The sequence below is a fragment of the Acanthochromis polyacanthus genome, chromosome 21, assembly GCF_021347895.1.
Source record: "Acanthochromis polyacanthus isolate Apoly-LR-REF ecotype Palm Island chromosome 21, KAUST_Apoly_ChrSc, whole genome shotgun sequence".
NCBI lineage: Eukaryota > Metazoa > Chordata > Actinopteri > Pomacentridae > Acanthochromis > Acanthochromis polyacanthus.
The window spans coordinates 25688715-25713180 of record NC_067133.1 but is presented as its reverse complement, the minus strand read 5'-3'; the positions used below and the strand labels follow the sequence as shown (position 1 = coordinate 25713180).

Sequence of the window (24466 nt, the reverse complement as noted above, 5' to 3'; positions counted from 1 at the left end):
ATTCTTGCACCCTTCCTTTTCTCTTCACTATCCCCCCTTGTTGTTGTTTTCTTTTTTTTTTCTTTCTTGTCTTCTTTCTCTCTTCTTGTTTCTTTCTTCCTGCCTTTCCCCTGTCAGGTCCGGCAAACTTATGTATATTTAACTAATCAACAAGTATTCAAACTAAATAAATTACTGTACAGTATCAAGGGGAGTCTTATACTTATAAACTCCCCTTGGAAAAGCAAACTTGTATGGCACAATGCAGCAGCCAGATCCCCATTCTGCCTGCTCTGTTGCCGGACAGGACAAAAAAAAAAAAAAAAAAAGAAAGTAAAGGGGCCGAATAATATTGCACACCCCACTTTTCAGTTTTTTATTTGTTAAAAAAGTATAAAATATCCAATAAATTTCATTCCACTTCATGATTGTGTCCCAATTGTTGTTGATTCTTGACAAAAAATTTAAATTTATATCTTTATGTTTGAAGCCTGAAATGTGGCGAAAGGTTGAAAAGTTCAAGGGGGCCGAATACTTTCACAAGGCACTGTGTATATATATATATATATATATATATATATAGAAACAACAAAAACATGTGAACATTCTAACAGTACAGAAAAATGTAAAAATTATAAATAAAATGTATACAAAATATATATAAAACTCCATACAGTATATATTGGTGGGATGTGTAAGTTTGAATTATTCTGATCCATATCGTATCTTATAACTGTTATCAGTGATTGTTTCTTTGATAAGAACAAGTTACTCCTGGTGGACTTCTTAAATAAATAAATATAACAATGAGCCAGTTTTTTGAAAGGCTCTTTGAAAGGAACGGTTTCTCAAGATCCAGCTCCCTTCAAAGAGCCATAAATCCCATCTCTAGCAACCAAACACTCCAAAAAGTCTTTTTTTTGTAGATGAACTCTAGATTTTCATGATTTTAAAAATGTGCCTACCCAGATAAGAAAAGCATTTTGATGAAAAAGCATTAAATTTGAAACTTTTTGGAACCACAGTGACGTAACTGATGGTACTTCATCCAAAAACATTTAACCACAATGTCTTCAGGAATCACATGAATGGTGTAAGTATGCAGACTGACTGACGTATACACACTGAGCTGCAGGCTGCAGAAGCTTCTCCCTGGGGCAAAGAAACGCCCATAACCTTCAGGCTTGACTACAATCTCAGTTTTTTTTGTCCCACTGTCTATTAAAGTCGTGATTGGTGCAGAGGTTTTATCCCTCTGATGTTATTTGAAGTTCTATTGAGGTTATTCAAATATAAAATAATGTCTGAAAAAAACTAGGGGCTATGTGTCACATTTAATGTTTTTGTGTAGACTTGTTATCTTTGCCTTTTTGTGGTTGTTAAATGTTACGCAAACATAATTATCCTGTTTGGGAATTTAGCTGCCTAATTTTCAGGAGTTCAGAGGTTAAATATTAAACTTTCGTGTGGTTACTTGTCAAAAAAAATAAAGAAAGTTAAATGCAGTCTGTTCCCTCCAGGTAATGTTTGGAGCCCATTAACTCCATTTTGATCTCTCCCTATGTTGTTTTGGCCTTTCTGTAAAGTAGTTAAGTTGTATGTGCTTCGTTTTGATCTTTTCAAGTCAGGTTTGGCCTCTCCCATTTCTCAGAAACATGACACAACAGGTAAAACAACACGCAGATACAGATGGATTCGCTTCATGTCTAACTGCTTGTATTTGGTGCTAATGATTTAAGAGCAGGGAGGGATGGAGCCATTAATCACCTCTGTGGTCAATCATGAGGCCAAGGTTTTAGAAAACTGGCACTTAGTTGGAAACTATTTATGTGACCGAGGCCCCATAGGTGTGCTGGTGGGTGTGTCCTGGCCGACTGGGTCACACCTGTCGGGAGGTGCATGTCACTCTCACTCTTTCTGGTCGGTTAACTTCTTCATTCGGTAACGGGGGATGACAATGGCTGAGTGTTAACGCACCATGGCCGGCCAGAGGTACTCAACAGCGGACAGCAGCAGGATACAGCATGGAGTAACTTACCGAACCTCGAGCCGAACTCACCCGTTTTAGCCACAGAACAGGAGTTAGTTCGTGTTTCTGCTGTTTTTTGACCCACATTCTGGAGAAGTCCAGGAGAATTTGTGTATTTTTAAACTTTTTTCTTGCGTTTTTCGGTGTTCCCGGTGAGTCATGGCTCTCTCCCAGATCCAGTGTTTGGACGACAACCACGTGAACCCGCGGACGCACGAGTCCAAACCGGAGTTCTTCTACTGCGAGGACCAGCGGCTCGCGCTCGAAGCTTTGCTCCGTGATGGCCGCGAGGGGTTCGGGAAGTGCCTGGAGTCGCGCGGCCTGCGGGGCTTCCTCTCGGACCCGGAGCTGGAGGTTCTGGTCCGGACCGTGGAGCCCTACGACCCGGGCTGCGAGCTCTTCCCGGAGGGGGAGGAGGACGAACCGACGCCACTGTCGCTGCACTACTGGCCCGAGATGTCCGACACGTCCATCCCGCACATGGACCTTGGTTGGCCGGACAGCGACGGGTACCGGGGGGTGACGCGTACGACCGTGTACACGCAGCCGCCGATGGAGGGTCAGGCCCACATCAAGGAGGTGGTTCGGAAGATGATTGCACAGGCGCAGAAGGTACACAAAGCACCAGTTAATAATGTTATTGATCAATATTTAAATCACACTAGGCTTCTGAATTGAATTCATTCATTATTGTCTTTGCATTATCTGAAAGAGTTGTGACCATCTGTTTAGTTCCGTCTGCTTAAGTAGAATTTTCGACTAAAATTTATACTTTAATTATTGTCTGGAGGGGATATTAATTAACAGATAAAATTGTTTATTGCCAGCTGTTGCTCTTGTTACATTTTGAAAATTAGATTAGATTCAACTATATTGTCACTGCAGTCCAACCACTAATCAGGTGACCACATTGCAAGAGAAGTGTAGATACAATTCCTTTTGATTGGCTAATATATACTAACATTTTACAGCAGATGACTGGGAAAAAATCCTCTTTACATATTAATAAGTAAAAAAGGAAGCATGGTCCACCCAGATCAAGCAGAAGTAGCATTTCATTATCATATTAGATTACATTAGATTCACCTTTATTGTCATTGCACAGAGTAAAAGCTGTAAGACAACAAAATGCAGTTTAGCATCAAAACAGAACTGCAAAAGCAGCAGTGAAGTGTACTGTTACAGCATGGTATATACAGTATGCTACAGTATAAATAAAATGAGCAGTATGACTTATATATAAGTATATTGATGTGGATACAGTATAGAAATACAGATAAATGGTGGTATGATCAGTATAGATAGTATGGATAATATAAACTGTATGAAGAGTGTATACAGTATCTAAAGGATATGAAATTGAGCATATATGCAGTGTATATCCACAGTATAAATTAAATTTCAACTTTGTCTTCTGTCATTTTTCAGTAATTCAACAGTTTTTTATTATAGTTTCATGTCTTTACATTATTTATATTGTGCAAAGGTAATTCTGAAAAAGCTAATAATACCATTTTTGCAGAAAACACATGATGTATTATGCTTTTGCAAGTCTGGACCACTTCATATACATTACAGTATTCAAATTTGTGAGGATGTTAAGATGCATTTCAGCAGAAAACCGATGAGACTTGCTTTTAAGGCAACTTTTTTGGAAGGGTTTTGCTTCATTAACTTTTCTTGCTTGCTGAACAGTAAATGTCAAAGCACAGGCATCTTTGAAATGGCTAAAATGTCGATGTAGACTGCCTTTAAGATGATGGTTGAATAACTATTGTGTCACTATTTAATCAGCCAAAATGTAGTTTAGACTGAGTCTTTAGATGCCAGTTCAAACTATATTGATTCAGTGTCAGTTATGGTTGGAAATCCAGGATTTATTCAAGTTCAGTCATAACTTTCAATTTGTTTTCTGTCAAGATGAGGAAACTCTCATCTTGACGATATTTATCAACCTTTATGGCAGAAAAAAGTTCTTCAGTTACTGCAAAAGCCTTACAAGCTTCTTAAACATCTTATTTGTCAGAACAGCTGCTGTACCTCCTCCTAAAGATTTCCTATAATGTTGACATTGAGTTGCCATGAGCAGCCAGTCAGGTCAGAGTACAGACTGCTGACCGGATCAGACAATCAAGTGTAAAGTGCAACTTGATTAAGCTGCTTTATCAGGAGCAGAAAGAAGCACTGTCACTGATCCTGCAACACTGGAGCATGTGTGTTATGGTGCATATTTGCATGAGTATGTGCAGTGCTGCCAGGCTGCATGTCTATCAGTTTTTGTCTGTTCATGCAGCTGAGTCATCCGGAGCACCAGGTTTATGACACGTTTTATTTTTCAGCTCACAGCTGTTCCCATTGGCATGTGTTATTTGTCTGACAGGGTCTTAGATCATTCACCTGAGAGCTTCTGACAGAACAAGTCATCTACTAGTGCAGATGAGCTGGAGGAAAACTCATATCTTCCTTTACTTCTTATTGTCAAATATTTCTGTTGCACAAGAGACTCACACATTTCACTCAGACCTGAAGAACAACTTGAATCCTATTTGTTTTCGCAGAAAAAGGTGAAACTGTTTGAAGTTTACTTGTTCAAGTACCTCTGAAGGCCTGGTCCTACTGCACTGTATTAAAGGGGAACTTCGGTTTTTTTCAACCTGGTGTCTGTTTTCATATGTCTTTTCATACATGTGAGTGATGGAGAAATGAATTTTCAACGTATCTCCAGTATTTAGCCAAGCAGGCAGCTTCACAGCTCAGCTAGCAGCTCAGCTAGAGAAAAGTATGGGGCAACTTGCCCCCCCCCCCACGATAGCTCGCGAAATCGCGCGATAGCTCGCGCCAAAACACCGGTTTTGGCGCGAGCTATCGTGCGATTTCGGAACGAGATTTGCTTTCTAGTGTCCTGAGATTTAGATACAGACCACAACAAATAGCGATCGTCAAGTAATGTGGAGGTTTTCGTTCACTTCTCATCTCTAGTATGTTGTGGGACACTTGATGAGACTATCCGAGCCGGTCAGTGTGGGGAAAAAAAGCACGTTAGGGCGGACTTTGATGCGGGGGGACAAGTTGCCCCATACTTTTCGCTAGCTTAGCTGCTAGCTGAGCTGCAAAGCTGCCTGCCTGGCTAAATACTGGAGCTATGTCGAAAATTAATTTCTCCATCACGGGCATGTATGAAATGACATATGAAAACAGACCCCAGGTTGAAAAAAACCTAAGTTCCCCTTTAAGGTGTCTGTGTGGTGTATGTATTTACAAAACATATGTTTTTTTTATGCATGAACTTAATGTGTGCATCTATGTAAGACTTGTCGGATTCACTAGATAAAAACTGCTTGTTAAAGCCTGCCATTGGTATTTCAACCAGCATTGTCCTCACTATCTGCATGTTACTGTTTCCATAATACGCTTCATTCCAAGAACCAACAACCACCTCCGAGCAGGAAGTTTTGACCAAGATTTGGATGTAGCATTAAGACAGGCTTGTTTGAGTCTTTCAGAGAATGCTTGTGAAGATTTATAAAGACTGTTTTGAGAACATTTGCTGTCTGACAGCGACATTCGAGCTTGTTTGCTTACCAGTTATGGGGAAAAAAAGTACATTTTTCAAGCATCTCCCAGGAAAATAAGTCTCCCCGGACACTATTTTGTCAGGACACCATTACTGCAACCTGAACTTGCCACCCAAGATAAATTGTGATTGACTCAAAGTAGTGCAAACAAGCATTTTCCCTCCTACAGAATAATAGTGGTTGCAGCCAGACCATTCAGCAGTTCTGTTGAGATACACTAAGTCTGACCATGCAAGACTAACATAAGATTGTCTGTGGGTGATGTAGGTTGTCTTTCTGTGTTTCTGTGCACCTCCAGGTTATAGCAGTGGTAATGGATGTCTTCACTGATGTTGACATCTTCAGAGATTTGCTAGATGCTAGTTTCAAAAGAAAGGTTTCTGTCTACATCCTGCTGGAACGGACAGCGCTACCCCATTTCCTGTCCATGTGTCAGAGGGCCAACATGCATACTGGACACCGCAAGGTAAGATAGTTTTATATACTTCATCATTTCTGCTTAACAGTTTGTAGCTTGGCATCATGGAGTGATGCCAAATTGTACTTATAGCTACAACAAGTAAATTTTAAAAAATCACTTGTTAGTTCCCTAAACTCATTTTATAGGCTCCACAGACACAACTACAAGTGCACTCAGAAAGCACAGTACCCCGCCAAAGCTGTTCATTCCCCCATATAGCATTGTCAGAAATGCAGCATTTTTTTTTAGAAATCCAGCATTTGTTCATTAGTTACTGATGATCAGAAATCATGGCAATGTAGAATGGGGCAATGGGGCCATTTAATATAGATATAGTCACAAATAAAATGACCTTGCGCTGAGCACAAACGTGTTATGCATACGTACATTCTGTAGGGATACCAAATGGGGTGACCTAAATATATAGCAGGGGTTGGGAATTGATGTAACTCGAAAACACCCCCACAATTTAATCAACTCTTCCTTGTATAATTTATGACGGATAAGTCCCGATAAGTCAGCAGTGGATGATTTGCAGTAGGATCACAATCATGTTATCAGCAAGCAGCTGATGTCGTGTTCATTTCTAGTCATAGTTACAGTGACATCATGCAGCTATCTCGCAATGATACAGAAATCTTTAACAAATCTGTGGATCCAGACTATAAGCCACATCACTTGGTTCTTGTGCGATTTCTGACCTTACCTGAAAATTTCACGCAAATCCGTTAGTCCGCTTTTTGAGTAATGTTGTAAACAGACAGACAAACAGACAAACCAATGCCAATCGTCGCATAACTCTGCCGTGTTCCTTGACAAAGTAAAAGTAAATTATTTTAATCTGAATAATATGCTGACAAATGAATATTTCTGATGATGAATGAATCTTTCAACTGTGGTCACAGATGCACATGAATGTGAATTAAAAACATGTTTTCACATTTTGAAACTGAAATGAATCTGTACACAGAGAATACTTGACATATGTCGGCTTGATGCATATGGAGAATCACCAGAGTCTTTGGATGTTTTGAATTCTTCAACATCAAATACTGTCACCCAGGCAACCCAGCAGGGGTTGATTGAGCTGCAGTTTGGATCTACGTACTGTTGTGCCACCACCGTCTCTAGTGTCCTGATCCAAAGCCGCCTTGAAAATAACTTATGCTGCTAAATTCATTGCTTGTCACCTACTGGCTCTTGTAAAGTGATTCCCACCATGTTGTGGACCCCGCAGATGGATTGCAAGCACTCTGTATCCCACCTCAATGAGCTCCTGCCATCTTTTACTTTGATATTATTCTATTAGCTTAGCATACTTTCTCATCTTCCTCTGGCCTCCTCAGTTTGGTTCAGATGCAAGGGAATGGTGAGTTCCATGAGAGTTTCTGCTCAGAGGTTCTGAGAGCACCATGTCTGCCGTTGCATTGCTGTAGCAGCAGTTTTGGGGAATTTCACTTTATCCAGTGAAAGAAACTAGCAATTGAAGTAAACGGATTTTTGTTACATAAAGGAAAGCACATGCCAGCTTTCCCTTTCTCTTTCTTTCTCTCTCTCGCTGATTTAGACACACACACACACACACACACACACACACACACACACACACACACACACACACACACACACACACACACACACACACTCACTCACACACAATAAAGTTTAAATAGCAGCCAAAGGACCCATCCAGCTGGCACAGTGCAACATATGAATCATTCATCTGTTTGTCACTATCTAGAGGGTTGTATGCCATATCTGATTGGTTTCTTTGAAGAACAATAGGTATCAAACAGAAGTAAAACAGAATTTGGTCATGTTATGACATGTGAAAGAGAGCAGCGTGGAAAATGCAAATGTAACTTCTTTTGTATTGTAATTTCATTGGTGTTTGTGCCTCAACCGTATTCTTGAGAAATAAATCTTGTGATTAAGCTGCCAACCCAAACATTGTTTTGACTCAAGCCAGTTAAGGCGAGCCTCTTTGGTTAGGCGTGGCAATTTCCCAACAGCAGATGATTCTAATGGTTATGATTTAATTGTTGCGTTGGTAGACAGAAGTCAGATTTCTTATTTGCTTTAATGATGCTGTGTTTGCACACTGCAGGGGCTTCCAATGGGTTTGATCTATTATGTTCACAGTAATATTTACTGTCAAGGCCATTGTAGGCCTTTGCAATGTAAGACTCAGCAGTGTCTGTCAGGCAGAAGTGATGCACTAAAGATGCAAAGACCTTTGTTTTTCAGTGCCTTAACTTTAACTTCATAGCACCTTATGGAGTAGCACTTGACTTTTTTTTAATGTTGGATTTATTTATTATGGCTGTTGCTATTTGTCTTTTTAATTGTACTTTTTAACTTTATTTCTATTTCTGTGTTTATGAATGTGAGCAACTGACTATTTTACAATTTCCTTCGGGATTAATAAAGTATTTATCTATCTATCTATCTACCTTTTTATATGACCTCAGGAGACCCTAATAAAAACGCATATAAGCGTAGACTATCCACACATGGGCAAAAGTGTTAATTTATTTTAGTTTTTATGTAGTTGGTGTCATACAAAGTGCTGTAAAGAGAAGAAACCCACATCAACAGAAGGTGTGACCACTTTTCTCTTTTAAATAACATCACTTCTCTTTGGTACAACCACACACAGGTTTGCAAGGTGTTTGGGAAGTTGCTCGCTCCAAGCTTCCAGAACAAGTTGTTGCCACTGTTTGTCTGTGGGTTTAGGTTGTCTCAGTGTTCTCTCTATCTTCAAGTAATCAGACTGACTTGATGATGTTGAGATCTGGGCTCTGTGGGGGCCAGACCATCTGTTGCTGGCCTCCTTTTTCTGCCCATCACTGAATAGAGTTCTTTATGGCTGTGCTAGCTGTGTATGTAAGGTCACTGTCACACTGCAGGAAGAGTTTGTGACCCAGCAGACGCTTCCCTGTGTGATAAATCGGAATGTAAACATCTAAAGTACCTAAAACTTTTGCGCACTGACATACACAAGAACACAGACACACAAGCACACACACGCACACCCCTGCCAATTTATGCCTTGGAGGAACCAAAGTGAAACACAAAGGCGGTAACAGCTTGACAGACTTGCAGTACCATCTGGATCTGGATTGCAAGCAAAACAGCAGAAAATGCCACAGTCTCATGTGGCAGTATGTGCTTTAGAAACACAAGCGTATGTTTGTATGGCAAATGACATGATAAGTGGATGAGGCAGTTTTAGTTAAACAAGTTTTTTTTGTACCATCTAAATTGCTTTTGCCTTCTTTTTTTCTAAGTGGTTTTGTTATTTTCAACAGAATTTTACTGCTCTGGGTATCTTTCTTTTCCACAGTAATCCACCTACACATGGTACAGTTGACCTGAAATTATCCCACTGATTAGTCTAGGCAATGTTTGATTGATAGCAGAATGGCTTCTTAGTTGGAGAATGCAGCCTGTGCTACAGCATCCTTTAGCGTTTACTGAATTCATGCAGCTCACATTCAGTTTTCATCCAACAGCAGCTCAGACACTGTGCACCTGATCAAGTTTGCAAATTATATACAAAGCTGCTATTCCTCTTACCTCACAGTCGCTCTGCTCCCACCGTCTAGTGGTTTAATGAATATCATTAGAATTACAACAGCTTGCTGATTTTTTTTTCATGCCTTTGTTTTGTTCACGTAAGAAATGGCCACAAAGTGAAATGTGTTTTATAGCTGAAATGTATTTTATTATCCTTTTCTTAGTCATATACTGTATATTTGTTAGATTCTGCCCTGCAGTGCATTGGAGGGTTTTGCTCCTGATGTATCATACATTGTCTGATTCATTGGGGAGTTGTCTCTGGAGCAGAGTCTGCACTGCCAAAGAAAACCATGAAACTGTTTATGATATTAATGGTCCTGCATGTGTCAACTCGAGTCTCTTTCAAAAGCAGTGAAGAAAGTCTGATAGGCTAGGGAACAGCTGAACAACAACGATGACCGGGTAACAAAATGTGTACAACTGACGTTGAGAGACTGATGCTCTTCCTGAATGGGAGGATGACTGACAGGTAGAAAAGAAGACAGGTGTGAGAGCCTGAGATTTTCCTGTAAGTGTGGAGATGGAATCGGTGGAGGTAGCCAGGATGGAAGGGGGAGAGGACAAAATGTGAGATGAGTTGACGTATGAGTGAGAGTCAAAAGAAACTTACACCTCAGCAGGCAAAAAAGGTGACAGATTCTTGTTACTCAGTTGTTCAAGAAGGATTCTGCACATGTTGGAACTCCCCAACACTGACCCTTTGACCTGACAGAGCTTTTGTTGAGCTTTTATGTATACATATATATATATATATATATATATATACATATAAAGGGCAAATCTTCAGCATCGTTTTTGATTTGGATGTGTATCCTTGTTGACATGACTTTGCAGTTTAAGCTGATTCAGTGATCTCATAAGCTTTGTATGACAGCTGACGTCTCATTTTGCTCCGTTTAGAACTCAATACACAAACAGACAGAAGTGCAGTTTTCTGACTTATCTAATCAGTTAATCAAACGAATGCACAGAAGGAAGGAGCAAGTTAAGGGTGTGACTAAAGAAGGAGGAAAACAAGTATGCCTGCTTCAAGACAATCCACGCCAGGAATAATCTGCTGCATCAAGACAAGCGGTTATATAATGTTTTGACTGCAACCCAGTTTAGCACCTGGCCCCTCTGACAGGCTCAGCTTCCAAAGTTGAGTCTAGACGCTTAAAAGGCCAGGCTAAACATCCCAAATGAGATGGCTTAGGCCTAAACTTATCAAAATACTGGTGTCAACTCATTAAAATGAAATCTTCCAGCTTTGTTAGCTGATTGTGACATTAACTGTCTTGGAGAAGATATGCAATTGGGATTTTTTCTGACAGACAATTTGATTTGTGATGTGTTTTTTTTTTTTAAGTCAAGCTTTAGTTCAGTATTCATTGCATGATAGATTTAAAACGTGATGCAGCATTACCATAAAATCCAAACAAAAACATTGCTTTGAGACAAGGAAGACACCATCATGTTGTAGAACTACTGACTGTTAAAACCCTGGGTCAGCCAAGCTGCATAATGTATATCCTAATTTAGTCCTTTTGTGGTTTGCTAATTGCATTGTTTCATCTCACCATTTTAATTTGTCCTCTACTTCAGGAAAGTCACAAACAGGTCACAAGTGAATGAAGAATTTGAGCATTTTTTGACTGCAAGAGGTTTTGCTGAAGATCTATGATTTTCACCTTGCACGTCTTATATACCGTAAATAAGGACAGACTTGAACTTGACACCTTGTAAATATTATATAATTGTGGTTTCTTAAGTGTTTTTGCTAGCTAAACAACTCAATTTTCAAACAATATTGTAAGTAACAGTAAACAGCCACAGTAAATACATTTTCCTCCAATATTCATCTGCATCCGCAGTTATGTATTTAGTACATTTCAAGTTTATTAAAATAATGTTGGTCAACTGCATAATATTTGCAACACCTACGTCTTGGCAGACATGAGGAAAGAAAGGAAACAGAGTAAAGAGGAAAGTCCGAGTAAGAAAACGTCAAAGACTTTCATGTGTAATTTCTTATCAGAAACATTATGCGGTCATTAAGATCAACAACGCCCTTTAGTGTATCGCTCAGTTGTTATCAAGAATGTTAGTTCAAGTTTACCGCTGCAGCTCATTGAATTTATTGCTTTACAACTAAGCAGTCACACCCATAGACTTGTCAGTGGCTATTTCTTGCATGTGTTGCATATGCTAAAGGTGTACAGAGACGTCATATGTGTATCTGTATAACCAGCAAAATAATGTGTGTTTTTGTACTTGCATGATGTTTGAAATGCATCTGGTTGTGCTTTACGAATGCAGTCAGTTGCAAACTTCACAAATCACTTGTGGTTTTCTGCTTACTCTCTAAGTAATCATGAAATACTTGCTATTGAGTCAGTGGATGCTAAATGAATATTCCATGTAACCTATGGCTGATACATATGACCTTTTACATCTTAAATCGATAACTATTGAATGAAATGCTAGGCAAAAATTTATTTTTCAGTGTATCGACTGTGTTTTTGGTTTAAATTGAGAAAATTAACACATACGGCTAAGAGCTGCAGGTTCTAAACTTATGCTCTCTGAAAACAATCCAGCTGCAACACCAAGCTTTTCTCTCACTTGATGCCGCCTCCTCTTCGTTGAAGTGAGTGTTTCCCTGAATGATAGCTGGAAACATTCATCCTGCTGTGTGCTGACTTGTGGGGGCGATTACAGAATATACTTTTCTTGATATTGTGTTGTAACTTAAGTGGCTAATTAGTGAAATCAACATGTCATGTTGCAAGAAAAATGGGCATTGTTTTTCTCATGGCCTCCACAATGATACAAATCTATCTGAAGGAACATAATGGTGATGCACAGATGTGTCAATTTTTTGTTTTTCCAAACAAAAACGAGCAATTTTGGGTAGAGAAAATAAGTTTCCATTTGATTTTTTTTGTGCTTTCTCAAATAACATATTTCAATTCAGGTACATCTCTAGTGCATACACAGACACACAGAGACACTGTATGACTATGCAAGGGCTTGTCTAAATGTCATCTAAATTCTTAACTGTATAATTGCAGAGTTGTGCATCTATAAAAGTTAGTGAAAAGATTCTCAAAAAGCACCCCTATGTTAGTCACCAGTTCAGTTTTCTTTGCATTGAAATGCATGAAACATAAAAGCACAGACTGAGATCTGATCCCTGCGAGACACATTATTTTAATATGAGGAAAGTAAGATGCGGAAGTATTGTCTGCAGTACACATGTTGGACTTTTCAATCTGAAGAGAGTACAGCAAGCAAGTTCCAACAAAGGCTGACAAATTTGGTCAAGGAAATTTATGAGAGTGTCATGGCCCTCAACTCAAGTAAAGACAGGAGAGATAAACACATTGGTTGTGTAACATTTAATCACAGTACTTACACTAGATGTAGGACATGTAAGACGTCTGAAAACGTGGAGGTGGTAGCTGTAGGGCGGCAAATGGAAAATTACTGCTCCTGCTGTGCACATATGGCTAGAGGAGTTTTTTTTTGCAAAAGTACGAAAATGTGACTAATTTAGTTTCAATTCCATTTTTAAAACCAATAGATGTGGCCTAAATTTATATGTGGATTGTCATTTGACCACCAAGGAACGCGGCAGAGTTATGTGACGGTTGGCGTTGGGTTGTCTGTCTGTCTCTCTGTTCACAACATTACTCAAAACGGAATAACAGATTTGGATGAAGTTTTCAGGGAAAGTCAGAAATGACAAAAGGACCAATTGATTAGATATCGGCAGTGACGGAGCTAATAGTCTAGATCCATGGATTTGTGAAAGATTTCTGTATCATTGTGAGATAGCGTCACGGCGTCACTGTAACAATGACTGCAAGTGAACGCTACGTCAGCTGCCTGCTGACAATCTCAATTATGATCCTGCTACAAATCGACCACTGCAGACTTATCGGGACTTATCTGTCAGAAAAGATGCAAAGAACAAATGATTAAACTGTAGGGTGTTCCCGAGTCCCATCAATTCCCCCATCCACTACATATTTGGGTCACGTCATTCGTATCCATACATAACATACACATGCATAACACATGCCTGTGCTGAGCGCAAGGTCATTTTGTTTGTGGATATACATATATTAAATAGGCACATTCTATGCCACCGTGATTTCTGATTGTCAATAACTAATAAACAAATGCTACATTTCTTTAAAAAATGCCGCATTTCTGACGATGCCACATAGGGCATTATTATTTAGGGACAGCCTTGGTGGAGCACTGTTCTCTCTGAGTGCCTTTCTAGTTTCCTGAGTGGTACCTGTCTCTGGATGGTGCTCCACACATTATTGAGTCAGCCATTACATGTTCAGAGAGAAAGATGAGATCATCTCATAAAATAATCACTCTACCTTTTGTTATTAGTATGCTTGACACTAGATGTTATAAATATTTGTTGCTTTTATAATTTGTGGTTAATATTCCTCTTTTACTGACTTGCAATTTAGATTGACAAGATAAGGCAGATAAGATTTAGCTGTCAATGTTTTGCAGTTTTCTATTACACAAATCACAGGTTATAAAGGCAGTATAATATCTATATTTTGTTCGTGTGTGTTTCAGAACCTTCGTGTCCGCTGCACAGGAGGAGCAGATTTCTTCACTCGGTCCTGCACCAAGATCAGAGGGCGAATGGGCCACAGATTCATGTTCATTGATGGAGACAAAGCAATGTCTGGCTCTTACTGGTCAGTATACTTTATAATTAAGTTCAATTTAGATTTATTCATATAGCTCCAATTACAATTCAAATTGTCTCAAGATGCTTTACAAAACCCATATGCTCGAATGCCCAAAGCAAGCCCTAAGGCAACAGTGGCAAAAAAAAAAACTCCCTTTTAACGGGAAGAAAACTTGAACATGTTATTGACCTGTGTGGATGGCGTGTGTTTCTAAGAAAGAGAGACACTGTGAAAGAAACAGATTATTCTTGTTTGCCCCACCTGTCTTTGTCTTTGTGGGTTTGGTATGAAAAGCAATGAATAAACAATCCATCCCGTCGATTAATCCTCAGTCACATTCTCGGCATAGTAGACAAACAGGTTGTAAACGTATCCGATGTGCAAGAGGAATAAATGCATGAACAGTGTAGTTCTGAAGTGACGAGACAATTACACATTTGGGTTTTTTTTTGAGTCTGTTAACAGCCACATTGAATGAGAGCTTTGTACAATAATTTCTCAATTTTAGATAAATCCTTTGTTGTCAGTGATTAACTAGTAGCTACAGAGATCAGTAGAAACTTTTAGTACTTTTTATTTGTATCTCAAACATTCTTAACAGCTGAGAATCAGTAATTTAACTCTATTGTCACTGTTTGAGTTAACATAAAATTCACTAGAGTGAGTGAGTAAATTACTATCAATCACTGAGATTATCAGCAGAAATTTGGTATTTTATTACTTATTCTTTGTATATCAAACACCCTTAAAAGCTAGAAATCTTTACTTTCCTATTGTTATTGTTGGATTTAACATTAAATTCACTGGAGTACAATGTGCAAACTAAAGCAGCTATAGTGTAGAGCAAATTGTGGGAAGACACCAGAGTCATCCTGAGTTGTTTGATTTCTACCACAATCCACCTGTGTGGCTCAGTTGTTGTTTCCTGCTTATTTATCTGTCCTGTTTGTTTTGTACTATCTTGATGCACTTTAAAGTAGTCTAACTCTGTATTTGCTGCATCTAGTTTCACGTGGATGTCTTCGCGGCTGGATAGAAACCTCATCACCGTGACCACCGGCCAGGCTGTAGATGGCTTCGACCGACTGTTTCGTTTCCTCTACGCAACCTCCAGCTCTGTTGACCTCCGCCAGATTGACATGGAGCCTGAGCCTGAGCCGGACCCCCTTCCGCAGCCAACTGTGGTGGCGCCCCCTTCTGCTGCTGTTGCTAGGAAACTGATCAACCCTAAATATGCCCTTGTTGCCACAAGCAGTCCAAGCCCCACCACCTCTGTTGACAGCCCAAAAGAGACCCAAGATTTGGACAACTCCAAGAAGAACAAGCGAAAGAAGGCCCTTGAAGTGGATGCTCCTCCTCTCCACCCTGGACTAGTGGATCTAGAAAAAGCATGCTTGATCTCATACCTGCCCACCTGGCCAGAACCTGACCCCCCCAGTGATGTAATAGGGTTCATTAACATTCGGGATACCACCAGACCAACTCAAGTCCATCTGCAACGCCATGAGATGTTTGAAACCAGCCAGGCGATCAGGTTCAGCAGTCCCATCACCAAGGCAAAAGAAATCTTGCCAGAGGTCGCCAAGCCCAGACAGCAAACTGCTGATCATGTGGAGCTGAATAAACCCCAACCAGCTCCAAATACAACTAAGGCTGAGGAAGTGGTGGTGGATAAACATAAGTCAACACAAGTTAGTGTGGCTCCTTGTGATATTAAGAGTAAAGAAGAGGGGGCATCTGGGCAGAAATTTAAGTCTGAAAAGGACACCACTGAGGCTTTGAACACTATGAATAAACTGCATTCAAACACAGCCACCAGCGCAGATGTAGGCCACGATACAGCTTCCCTTAGTGCCCAATCCAGCAGCAAAGCACCCGCTCCTACCATTGCGAAGGATTACCACATGACTCAAACTGTTCACACAAATAATCTCAAGTCAGACTCGCTCCCAAAAACAAACAGTGAAAAGGAAGTAGAAGCTGTACCTAGTTTAAACAATAAAACTGTTGTTATGTACAGGACACATGTTCTAAAGTCAAAAAATGTGCATACCTCTAAACTGCTTGACCTCACTGACTCGAAACCAAACACAGAGCAAGACACACAAGGAAAGACTGTGCTGTCATATACAGATTCACACACACAAGCTGTGAACACGCAACCAGAAATCTCTTCTGAAATGACTCCCAACACCCAGATTCCTATTGTTCACAGCCGCGTTTCCACCTCCTCTGCTCCTGATATGCCGTCTGTTAGTTCAACCTCCCTTTCTGAAAATAACCACACTGAGTTTACTACAGAGCACTTCAGCACAGATACTGCTGCTTCTGTTCATTCCACCAGCTCCTCGTCTTCTCTTTGTCCTCTTCCCTCAGCTATTACGAATTCAAATTCTCTCCTTCCTTTATCCTCATCTTCTCTGCCCTCGTCTTTGACCTCAGCTCCTCCCATCCCGAAACCTCGAACTGTCCAGTTGATTATCAAAGACGGGAACACTAGCAATAGCCAGAAGCTGCCGGAGATTTCTGTCATTAAGAAGACTGACTCCAGTACAGCGCTACTAGTGGTCCACAATGAGCCAACTATGGAACAGACATCTCCAGTGAAAGAGCCTCAAACTGCCCCAGAACTGCAGGATCACAGCGCAAGTAAAACAGGAGTACAAAAAGACACTCATAACAGAGGAAATCACAAAGAAACTCCACAGCAAAAACAAAGTGTCACTTCTCAAGAGACAAGAGATAAGGAAGCAGACAGACGATGTGATAGCGGAGCAGAAACTGGGACGGTCACTGGAATTAAACTACAAGCCCAATCAGATGTCTTGATTACTGATACACCAAAGGCAGTCAGTGTGAGTGTTCAAGAAATAATTCCAAAAGATGTTGATTCCAAGACTGTGATGTCAAGTGATTGCAAGATAACTCCACAGACAAAGTTAGATGTTGCATGTACAGTACAGAAAGACACCAAGGCCCCAGAAAAATCCCTGACAAGCTCTGAATTTTCTACAGTGCCAAATGAAAAAGGTGAAAATATGACAAATTGTAAAGCAAACCTTGCAAAATTACATGAAACTGAGAGATTATCATATTATAAATTGACTCCAGAGGATATAGATGTATCGGAGGATGTGGACTCTGTAAAAGCTCCAGTACGCTCTCCTGTTTCTACCTCACACAGCCCACACATGTCCAATGTCAGTGCTATCGATGGCATAATCACATCTGCTGCAGACAGACAAGATCAACAAGGTAAACAAGCAAGATTCCCACCAACAGTCAGTCTGCGCAATACTGCAAAACACAACACAGACGGCACCTTGCAAGAACAAACTCCTAAAGCACGAGAAAGCACACAGGCCACTGATAAAGGCCTGCGTTTGTACCTCTCTGAAACAATTGTGCCAGATTTGCGTTCTCCAACTCCCGAGCGAGAATCACGCATACTCATGGGTCTCATTCGCACCCCAACTCCTGATGGATTTCCTTCACACGCATCCACCCCAGATTCAAGAACAACCACGCCAGACTTTCGAACGCCTACACCTGACTCTGCTCTCTCCACCACCTCTGATGAGTATTATGAATGTAGCGACTCTCCTTTCCACGAGCCTGTTTTTGACCATGTGGGTTTTCTCAAGCATGGAAAGACAGAGGATCATGTCAACTTCACACTCACTAATACCCCTAATGCTTCCACCACTGGCACCAGCCCTGCATGCACAAATTATAACCCTGGCGCTGCTACATTAGGCTCTGCAGACAGGAATACTTCTTGCAGTGAAACGTCAACTTTGACTGGGTCTGGTAGAGTTTCTTCTCCTTCTTTACTTGTGAAGAAAGTGAAAGTGAGTGAACCAGAGAACACCGCAAATGTGGAACAAGACGATGAAACGAGGAAACTGAACACGGTGGAGAGGAGGGAAGAGCAACAATCCCAGGAGACAGAGAAGAGAGACAGCGAGGAGGCTAATAAAGGAGTGGACCATTTTGAACAAGATGAAGAGTCAACAGAAAAAGTTAAAGAGGCCCCTAAGAGAAGTTTGGTGCTGAGCCAATCGACAGCAGATGCACCAGTTGATGGAGGAGTGACTGCAGGAGAATCAGCCAGTGAAGGAACACAGCCAAAAGTTTCCAGGTCTACTAGTGACCTTAAAACAGAGATGGTTTCTTATAAGGGACCAGACAAAGTGACCTTGAACAAGGAGAAGGCATCAACTCAGACAGCACTAAGACCCAGCGATGTAGAGAGGAGAGAGAACCTTCAGCTGACTAGAGACACCGAAGCTCTGAAGGTATGAACAAGGCAGCATGCTTTTATTATTTATATTCAAAATAGAAAAAGTCAAACACTTAAAGCCACTGTGCATCTTAGTCTACCCAAAATCATGTGTACTTCTAACTTTGTGTTCAGCGTACATCAGTACACACAGTTAACAAGTTATCTGCTTTATGAGGGGACATGCTTTACATGAAAAGGTAGTATTTTATTCCTCCTTTTGATGTTTCTTTTGTAAACTGTTTGATCATTTAATCTTTGTAAAATGCCAACCCATAATGTTGCTTGTTGATGTATTATTTGCTAATGCCATGAAGTTAGTTCTGGCATACTGATTTTAGTATTTCTCCACAATAGCAAAGGATATATTTAAATGTGTACCAAATAATTTTAAACATTCTGAATTTAAGCTTTAAAGACATGCTTTTTGGACATTTTTGGAAATATCATTCATTGCTGAGAGTTATGTGAGAAGATCAATACAACTCAAACAGTCTCTGCTCTTTACCTGGTAATCGATTGGTGTCTCCAACACATTTCAGAAGTGCTTGTTGGCACATTTCTTTGCACTTTTGCACAGTTGTATTGGGTAGAATTAGTCAAATTACCATCGACAATAGTGATTTTGGCTTTCCACAGTGGACTGAACCTGATCAACTGCGATATTGATGTTTCAGATGTGTTCTTCATTAAACTCTGCTCATAGAAAATAGTCCATTGAAACCGTCACTTGATTTTGTTGTGGGTAAATCTCACACTGAACACTTTATTTCACTATATCTAAGTGATCACACACCTGTCTGAGTTGTGTGCACTGCTGTAACTGACTTGGGAGACGAGAGGCTTCTCTGTCTGCAGCCACCTAGCTAGCAGCTACCATCACCTACATGTGGTGTGTTTTGAGGGAATATACTAGTCAATCTATTGTTCAGCAAGTGAACATTTTTGTGTAAAATTGAATCTATATTTTGCATCTAGGCAATGCAGTAAATTTACTTGCATAAGAAACTTCTTTAAGTCTTATTTTGATGCAAAGCTATATATATTAACATGAAAGTAGCACAGAAGAGAATCAAAGCAGTGTTCTGTTTAATAAATGTTAAAGTGCAAATATGCATATTTTGTTGCAAATAATTGTGATTATGTTTTTGGGAATAGATGTACTTTGGTCAGAACCAGGCTAGGTGATTCTGCATTTTTCCAGTTTTTATGCTAAGCTAAGCTAAGCTAAGCTAAGCCAAGCATCAGCAGACATGAGAATGGAATCATTCTTCTCATGTGACTAATGCTAATAATGGAATAAGTTTTTCAAATTAAATTTTTTTAAAAAATCCTTTAAGAGTTATTTTTAAAGTAGTTCATGATTTGTAAAATATCTTACACTTGAACTTATTTTATGGCACTAGTCCAGGTTGTTTACTCCTGACTAGATCCTTGCTTGTGTTGTATCTACTCTCAGATGTACATTGTTTTGGATAAAAGTGTCTGCTAAATGAAACTGTAGAATTGTGAAATGAAATGAGAGTTTATAGGGGGAAAAAATGCAACGATCGACTGATGTTTTGTGTAATTTAAATTATATTGTACGTAATCTACAATTAGATTCAGTGTATTACCCCAAACAGCCCTCTTTGACTCTGTTTCCTTATTGTGTGCATGTAGTGTGTAGTTCTGACTGCGCACCAGCAGAGCATCACTAAGCTGAAACACAACGTTTGTTCATTATTGAACAAGGAGACTGTGTGAATTAAAGTGGCATTCTTTAAATGAAGCCCCACACATTTTTAAACTGATGCAATATTAACAAATTGGTAAAAGATTGATAGTTTCACATTTATTGGCATTTAACTCCATCGCTGCTGCCCTTAGTCAACTGTTTGTTGTCTAACAATAGTCTGTTATAGTCACTGAGGTGCTGTTATAACTCAGCTCAGTCATGTAATATTAACTAATATGAAAATAAAACAGACTCTCACATTTGCACCCAAGTACTTCCTTTTTCCATTTGCAACAAAGCTTTTATGTTACTTGGCAGTATATTTGTGAGTGTAAGAATTTTATACTGCATTATAGATAAGTTGCCTGCACACTAACAGAATAAATATGAGGAACTGGAGCCTGCTGAGGTGTTGTGATAACCCCTAGTCTTCTCTTTTTTTGTAGCTTTTGCATTATCCCTCCAAACATCAGCGGGTTCAACAGCCGGACAGTGGAGCTTCCTCGCCCTCCCGACCACCCAGACCCCCTCGACCCCTCTCAGCTACCCAGCCTCTAGGGCCTCGTTCTTGGGCCAGCCGTCAGCTGAGTCAACCAGAAGGCAAAGTGCAGCATGGTAGTTTCCAGGTCTTGGATAATGCGTCGTCTCGTCGTAGAAGTCCGTCCAGACCGGCTCCTCCAGGGGCAATGGGTCCTGTTGGGTCTGCCGCCGGGCGGAAGCAGGTTCCCAGCAGCCAGCAGGGTCTCGTCTCTCGACAGCCTTCAGCAACACAGAGCAGAGCGAGAGCCGGGCAGGCACAGAACCAAACTCAGTATCCAAAACCTCAAGCCTCCTTTCTCCATTCACAGTCTCACCTGCAAAGACAAACTCATTCTCATCCCCAGAAGCTGATGGTATCAGCAGAGGAAGCACATGGACAGGACGAAGGACGGACTCCATTTGGCTTCACTTTCAGCAGGCTGTACAACCTGAAGGGCCTGAAGGACAAAATGAGCAAACTGCCAACACACAGCAAGAGAGGCAGCACCAGCTCTCCTGTACAAGGGAATAAGAGCTCCAGCTAGTTTGGGACCATCAGTCATCAACTTTTCTGTTACTGGAACACATCAGGCCTCAGAAAAAGGCAAAATCACTGCTGTGAATGCTCCTTACTTGACTAATTGAAGTGTGATTGAGTGCTTCTCTCTCGTGTCTCTTGGAAATACTTTCATCCATATTGGTGCTTTTCAAACTTGAAATTCTTTTCATGTTGAAATCCAACTGCCTGGCAAGCTGCAGTCTGAACTTTCATCTTTAGAAGGTCATGACCTCTGGATGTCTGGATTTGATCTTAGCTCCATTGCCTAACATATTAAAAGTCAGGCAATACAAAATTGGAATATTGCGCCTCCATTTTCGACCTCTTGGCCTCGGTTATATAACAACTGACTGATGGAGTTCTTTGTAAATATCTTTTCCCACATTTTCATGTGGAATATCTGAACTTTTTTTTATTAATAACCAAACAAAATGCACACCAAGCTCTTAAATCTTTCTCTTAGTGCACAGTAAATGTGCTGCTCTGACCTACATCGGCTGGACGGTGGATCAAGCCTAAAGAGAAGCATTTGCTTCCTGGATTACTGAGATGCTTTTCTGTGAAGTGTCATTTTGAGTCGACTGTTTCATACCTCATTGTTTACTCTCACTTTTCTATCTGTTTTTTCCTCGCTTTTGGGTGGTGTAATGTGAATACAGAATAACTGATCTGTATTTAAGTTTTTCTGTATGAATAACTGGGATTCAACATAGTGTACCTAATAGAGTTTAAAACTGGTACTGTCTCATGTTTCATGAAAGAAGAGTATATTAATATGAAAATGCACGCTGCAGTTAAGGCCAATTTATGCTTTCTGTACCTGGGCTTCTGCAAGGATCAGCATTATGTAAATTTTATTGTCTGTGAGGATACGGTCGGCCTGCAGATATCTTCATGCAGCCCAAAAGACTGCATGTGCCCGGAAAATGAATGGTGCTCAAAACAGAGAGTGTGCAAGGAGATTCTTGGCCATCCACACCTTCATAATTCCTCATTAAAAGAGTTGTAGTTGAAGTTTTGGTTGTGGTACTTTGGAGGTGTTTTGATTTGTGCATGCTTTCCATTGATGCTGTCCAAACACAGTGAGAAGTTCCATGTTGTCCAGAAACAGTGCTGCAACTGGAACAAGCTGTTGTATCCTCTAAAAGTTCAAAGTAAGTGCCCACTTTTCAGATACTTCCATGGGAACCCTTTGTTTGCTTGTTTTTTGTGCATATACACTCACTGACCACTTTATAAAGTACACCTTGGTAGTAAAAGGTTGGACCCCCTTTTGCCTTCAGAACTTCCGTAATTCTTTGTGGCATACTTTGAACAAGATGTTGGAAAGATTTCTCACAGATATTGGTCCATATTGACATGTTAGCATCACACAGTTGCTGCAGATTTACTGGCTGCACATCCATGATGACAATCTCCCGTTCCATAATATCCCAATAGGTGCTCTATTGGATTGAGATCTGGTGACTGTGGAGGTCATTGGAGTACAGTGAACTCATTGTCATGTTCAAGAAACCAGTTTGACATGATTTGAGCTTTGTGACATGTCACATTATCCCCCCAGAAGATGGGTACACTGTGGTCATAAAGGAATGGACATGTTTAGCAACAATGCTCAGGTGGGCTGTGGTGTTTAAATAAATTGGAATGTAAGGGCCCAAAATGTGCCAAGGACACATCCCCCACACCATTACACCACCATCAGCAGCCAGAACCGTTGATACAAGGCAGGACGGATCCATGGCAACATTTTTCTACTCTCCTTTTGTCCAGATTTGGTGAGCCTGTGCAAATTGTAGCCTGTGAGGTTCTCACTGAAAGGAGTGGCCCCCCAGTGAGGTCTTCTGCTCCTGTCACCCATCTTTTTCAAGGTTCCACGTGTTGTGCATTCAGAGATGTTGTTCTGTATTCCCTGGTTGTAACCAGTGGTTACGTGAGGTACTGTTGCCTTTCTATCATCTCCAACCAGTCTGCCCATTCTCCCCTGACCTCTCACATCAACAAGGCATTTTGGTCCACACAACTACCGCTCACTGGATATTTTCTCTTTTTCAGACCATTCTCTGTAAACCATAGAGATGGTTGTGCATGAAAATCCCAGTAGATCAGCAGTTTCTGAAATAGTCAGACCAGCCCATCTTTAAGCAAGAACCATACCACGTTCAAAGTCACTTGAATCCCCTTTCTTCCTCATTCTGATGCTCGGTTTGAACATCAGCAAGTTGTCTTGACCACATCTACATGCCTAAATGCATTGAGTTGCTGCCATGTGATTGGCTGATGAGCGATTTGCGTTAACAAGCAATTGAACAGGTGTACCTAGTGCAGTGGCTGGTGAGTGTATATACTGATATTTTAGTATCAACCAAGCCATGCAAAGAATTGGTCTTTAGAGAGTACTATATGTTGTGTGATACTAAACATTGTTACAAACTAATGAAAGTCACAGGCTTCTCCAGTTGATATCCAGCATCACTTTACATTTTGTTTCCAGATAAATAAGCAAATTTTCAAATAGCTAAAACCATGACCAGGTAAGCAAAAAATATGCTTCTGTGACTCCAAAGGGAGCACTTGTTCCACATTTGTATTTTATTTAACAAGTTGTTCTCCTCTGTGCATCTGTACATTCAAAGTGGGTTTATGATAAAAAATTGAAGAACTGAACACAGAATGTTCTCTTGTTTTTTTGATGTCTCAGACCTTTTATTTTTGGCTATTTTGTATTCTTACATAGTGTGTGTGTGTGTGTGTGTGTGGTGCATAAAATAACTAAAGGAGTCAGGCTATTGATTTATTCTTTGTTTACACTAAATCCCATTTACATTCAAAATGCTTCTGGTCTGGAAGACAAAGTCACAATGACTGTGCCCAAAACAACGAATAAGTTATCTGTAGAGATGAGCACAATAAACATAAAACAGAGCTCTTGGAGGATAGATACAGATGTCCTTCAGATTATAACTACTGTATACAAGATGTTGCCCTTGAATTTCTCTGAAGGAGAAATGTGTAGAGGGGCTGTTTGCAGGACAATCACACTCAGGGAAACGGA

At 40.3% G+C, this 24466-nt stretch overlaps 1 protein-coding gene across 1 annotated transcript; it reads left to right on the top strand.

Annotated features, from left to right (window-relative positions):
• The first annotated feature begins 1729 nt into the window (after positions 1 to 1729).
• On the top strand, positions 1730 to 24072 carry LOC110945429 (mucin-5AC). The gene is made up of 5 exons (XM_051941539.1): positions 1730 to 2620; positions 5882 to 6049; positions 14216 to 14340; positions 15341 to 18632; positions 20780 to 24072. The coding sequence occupies exons 1-5, from the start codon at positions 2168 to 2170 to the stop codon at positions 21395 to 21397; spliced, it is 4656 nt and encodes a 1551-aa protein (XP_051797499.1). The 5' UTR covers positions 1730 to 2167; the 3' UTR covers positions 21398 to 24072.
• The last annotated feature ends 394 nt before the right edge of the window (positions 24073 to 24466 follow it).

What these genes read in the sequence shown, in the direction of transcription:
- LOC110945429 (XM_051941539.1), top strand. Translation starts at nt 2,168, where the DNA reads ATGGCTCTCTCCCAGATCCAGTGTTTGGACGACAACCACGTGAACCCG. An exon ending in TGATTGCACAGGCGCAGAAG is followed by an intron (nt 2,621 to 5,881) that starts GTACACAAAGCA and finishes GTGCACCTCCAG; the next exon opens with GTTATAGCAGTGGTAATGGA. An exon ending in GAGACACCGAAGCTCTGAAG is followed by an intron (nt 18,633 to 20,779) that starts GTATGAACAAGG and finishes CTTTTTTTGTAG; the next exon opens with CTTTTGCATTATCCCTCCAA.